A 2061-nucleotide genomic window follows, 5' to 3' on the forward strand; every position below is an offset into this window, starting at 1 on the left:
TGCTAACTAACTTCAATCTGTTTCCCACCTCTGAACTCTTCTTTTAAATATAGTTTGGAAAGGGCTTTCTTCTACACAGGATCTCACTCCTTCTGCAGCTTAGTATCATTATATCCAACTGGACTCCAGGATTACCATGCTTCCTAGGCCTATGGTAGAAGGAAGGATGCCCATCTGTGCAGAGGACATGCTTCTCCTGTGCTGTCACCAAACTACACATGAAAGAATGACTAAAACCCTACAAAGAGGCTAAAAGTGTGGAGGGGATGCTATAGATGTGTGACAGAGTTGGGAGAGGCAGGGGAACCACCAACTCTCCTCTAACCAGGATGCAGACCAGCTCCAGAGCCACTGTGATGCACAGGCTGAGCATCACAGAAATAATACAGAAATAAGACCTGTGCTTTCTCCCTACCTCTCCAACCCTGAAAGCATCAAAAGAGCTTTGTCATAGTTAGTAACTCATTCCACTTCACTGCTGGATTCCCTTTCCCTCATGGCCATGTGCTCTCCTCACCTGCTTAAATGATTTCTCCCCTTCCTCTCCTCTTTCTCCTTGGCACTTGCCACTGTCCTCCCCAGCTTCCTTCCATCCCTGCAGTCAGAGGTGGGCCTCTGCCTGACAGTTACTGGTAGGACTTGAGACATACGAGGGCAATAGCTCAGCACAAACAAGGGACACCATCCAGGTAAAATTCTGCTGCTCCCTGCTGGCCTGGCGATTCACTTTCTGGTGCCACATTATGACACTTAACAAGCTCAGAACATGTGTAATGCTCTATGTATTACCTCGTCTCTGCTAATGAGCTCATTGGAGAAAGTCAGTCCAGGCATCAGGCCTCTCTTCTTCAGCCAAAATATGGCAGCAAAAGATCCTGAGAAGAAAATTCCTTCCACTGCAGCAAAGGCAACCACTCTCTCCCCTGTTGAATACAACACACTTGTAGTTAGACACGGTCCAGATGTGCTGTTTGTTGCAACAAAAACATCCAGACACTAATCACACTAATCATCCACATTAACACACCCTTGCAATGTAGCCACATACACGCTATACAAGGTAACAGGAAACACAGTCAATGCCTATTTAAAGCAACACCGTGTAAGAGCAACATCTCACCTAGACGTATTTTCTTATTGTACATTCAGGTGACACTTCCTAGTACAGCAACCACCACTGAGGAATAATACAGTACACAAGCACAGACATGTTGCTACTTCCAGACATTAACTGGATAGGATATCCTAATTAAATTCTCACTACAGTTTCAATCACCCAAAGCAGGCAGGACATCAGGTATACTACCTGCTCCTCCCAAGAGAAGGAGAGATGGTCTGTGATATGGACAAGATTCAGTTCTGGATTTCTTAGAGGTCTTTGGCTTCTGCATTTCAAGTTCTGGTAGAAGGGGGGAAATATTTTACTGCCTAACAGGGGCAAGGCAAGAGGCAGTTCACTCAGATTAAAAAAGAACTTTGCATTCATATTGCATATTCCATCTGAGGAAGCTGCAGCATTTCCACACATAACACTGGAAAAACAGCTTACAATTTTCAGTGTCTGCAAATGTAAGCGTGCGTTTTCTTCTAGGTTGCCAGATCTCCTCCAGCGGGCTTTTGAGGGAAGGGGAAGACAAGGGCGGAGGAAACATCAGACTGCCAAACCAAGCAACACCCATAAGTACAGCCCAGCCGAGGCCAACGAGCAGAACATATACACAGGTAAGCGACAGGGGCCAGGGTAATGCTGAAAGTAGAGGGCCAGTGCACACATCCACAGGAGGCCTCAAATGCCCCTACACAAATGCTCATAGTATGGGAAACAAGCAAGAGGAACTTACCCTACTGCTAGCTGACACCAACCCGGACATAGTGGGGATCACTGAAATGTGGTGGGACCCAACACATGACTGGGCAGTGAATATCAAGGGCTATAGGCTGTACAGGAGGGATAGGACAGGAAGGAAAGGTGGGGGCATGGCACTCTACATTAAGGAGGAATACACATCCTCATCAATTGGCAAAGAATCAGAGGAGGGGCACTCTGAAGTGCTCTGGGTT

At 46.6% G+C, this 2061-nt stretch overlaps 1 protein-coding gene across 1 annotated transcript in view; it reads right to left on the reverse strand.

Annotated features, from left to right (window-relative positions):
• Positions 1 to 2061, reverse strand: part of RRM2B (ribonucleotide reductase regulatory TP53 inducible subunit M2B) — a 25049-nt gene that overhangs the window by 10852 nt on the left and 12136 nt on the right. The window contains exon 5 of the mRNA XM_019551468.1: positions 790 to 923. Coding sequence (XP_019407013.1) covers positions 790 to 923 — 134 coding nt within the window. The remainder of the gene's footprint in view (positions 1 to 789; positions 924 to 2061) is intronic.

The sequence above is a fragment of the Crocodylus porosus genome, unplaced genomic scaffold, assembly GCF_001723895.1.
Source record: "Crocodylus porosus isolate Cpor-Errol unplaced genomic scaffold, CroPor_comp1, whole genome shotgun sequence".
In the NCBI taxonomy this organism is placed as follows: domain Eukaryota; kingdom Metazoa; phylum Chordata; order Crocodylia; family Crocodylidae; genus Crocodylus; species Crocodylus porosus.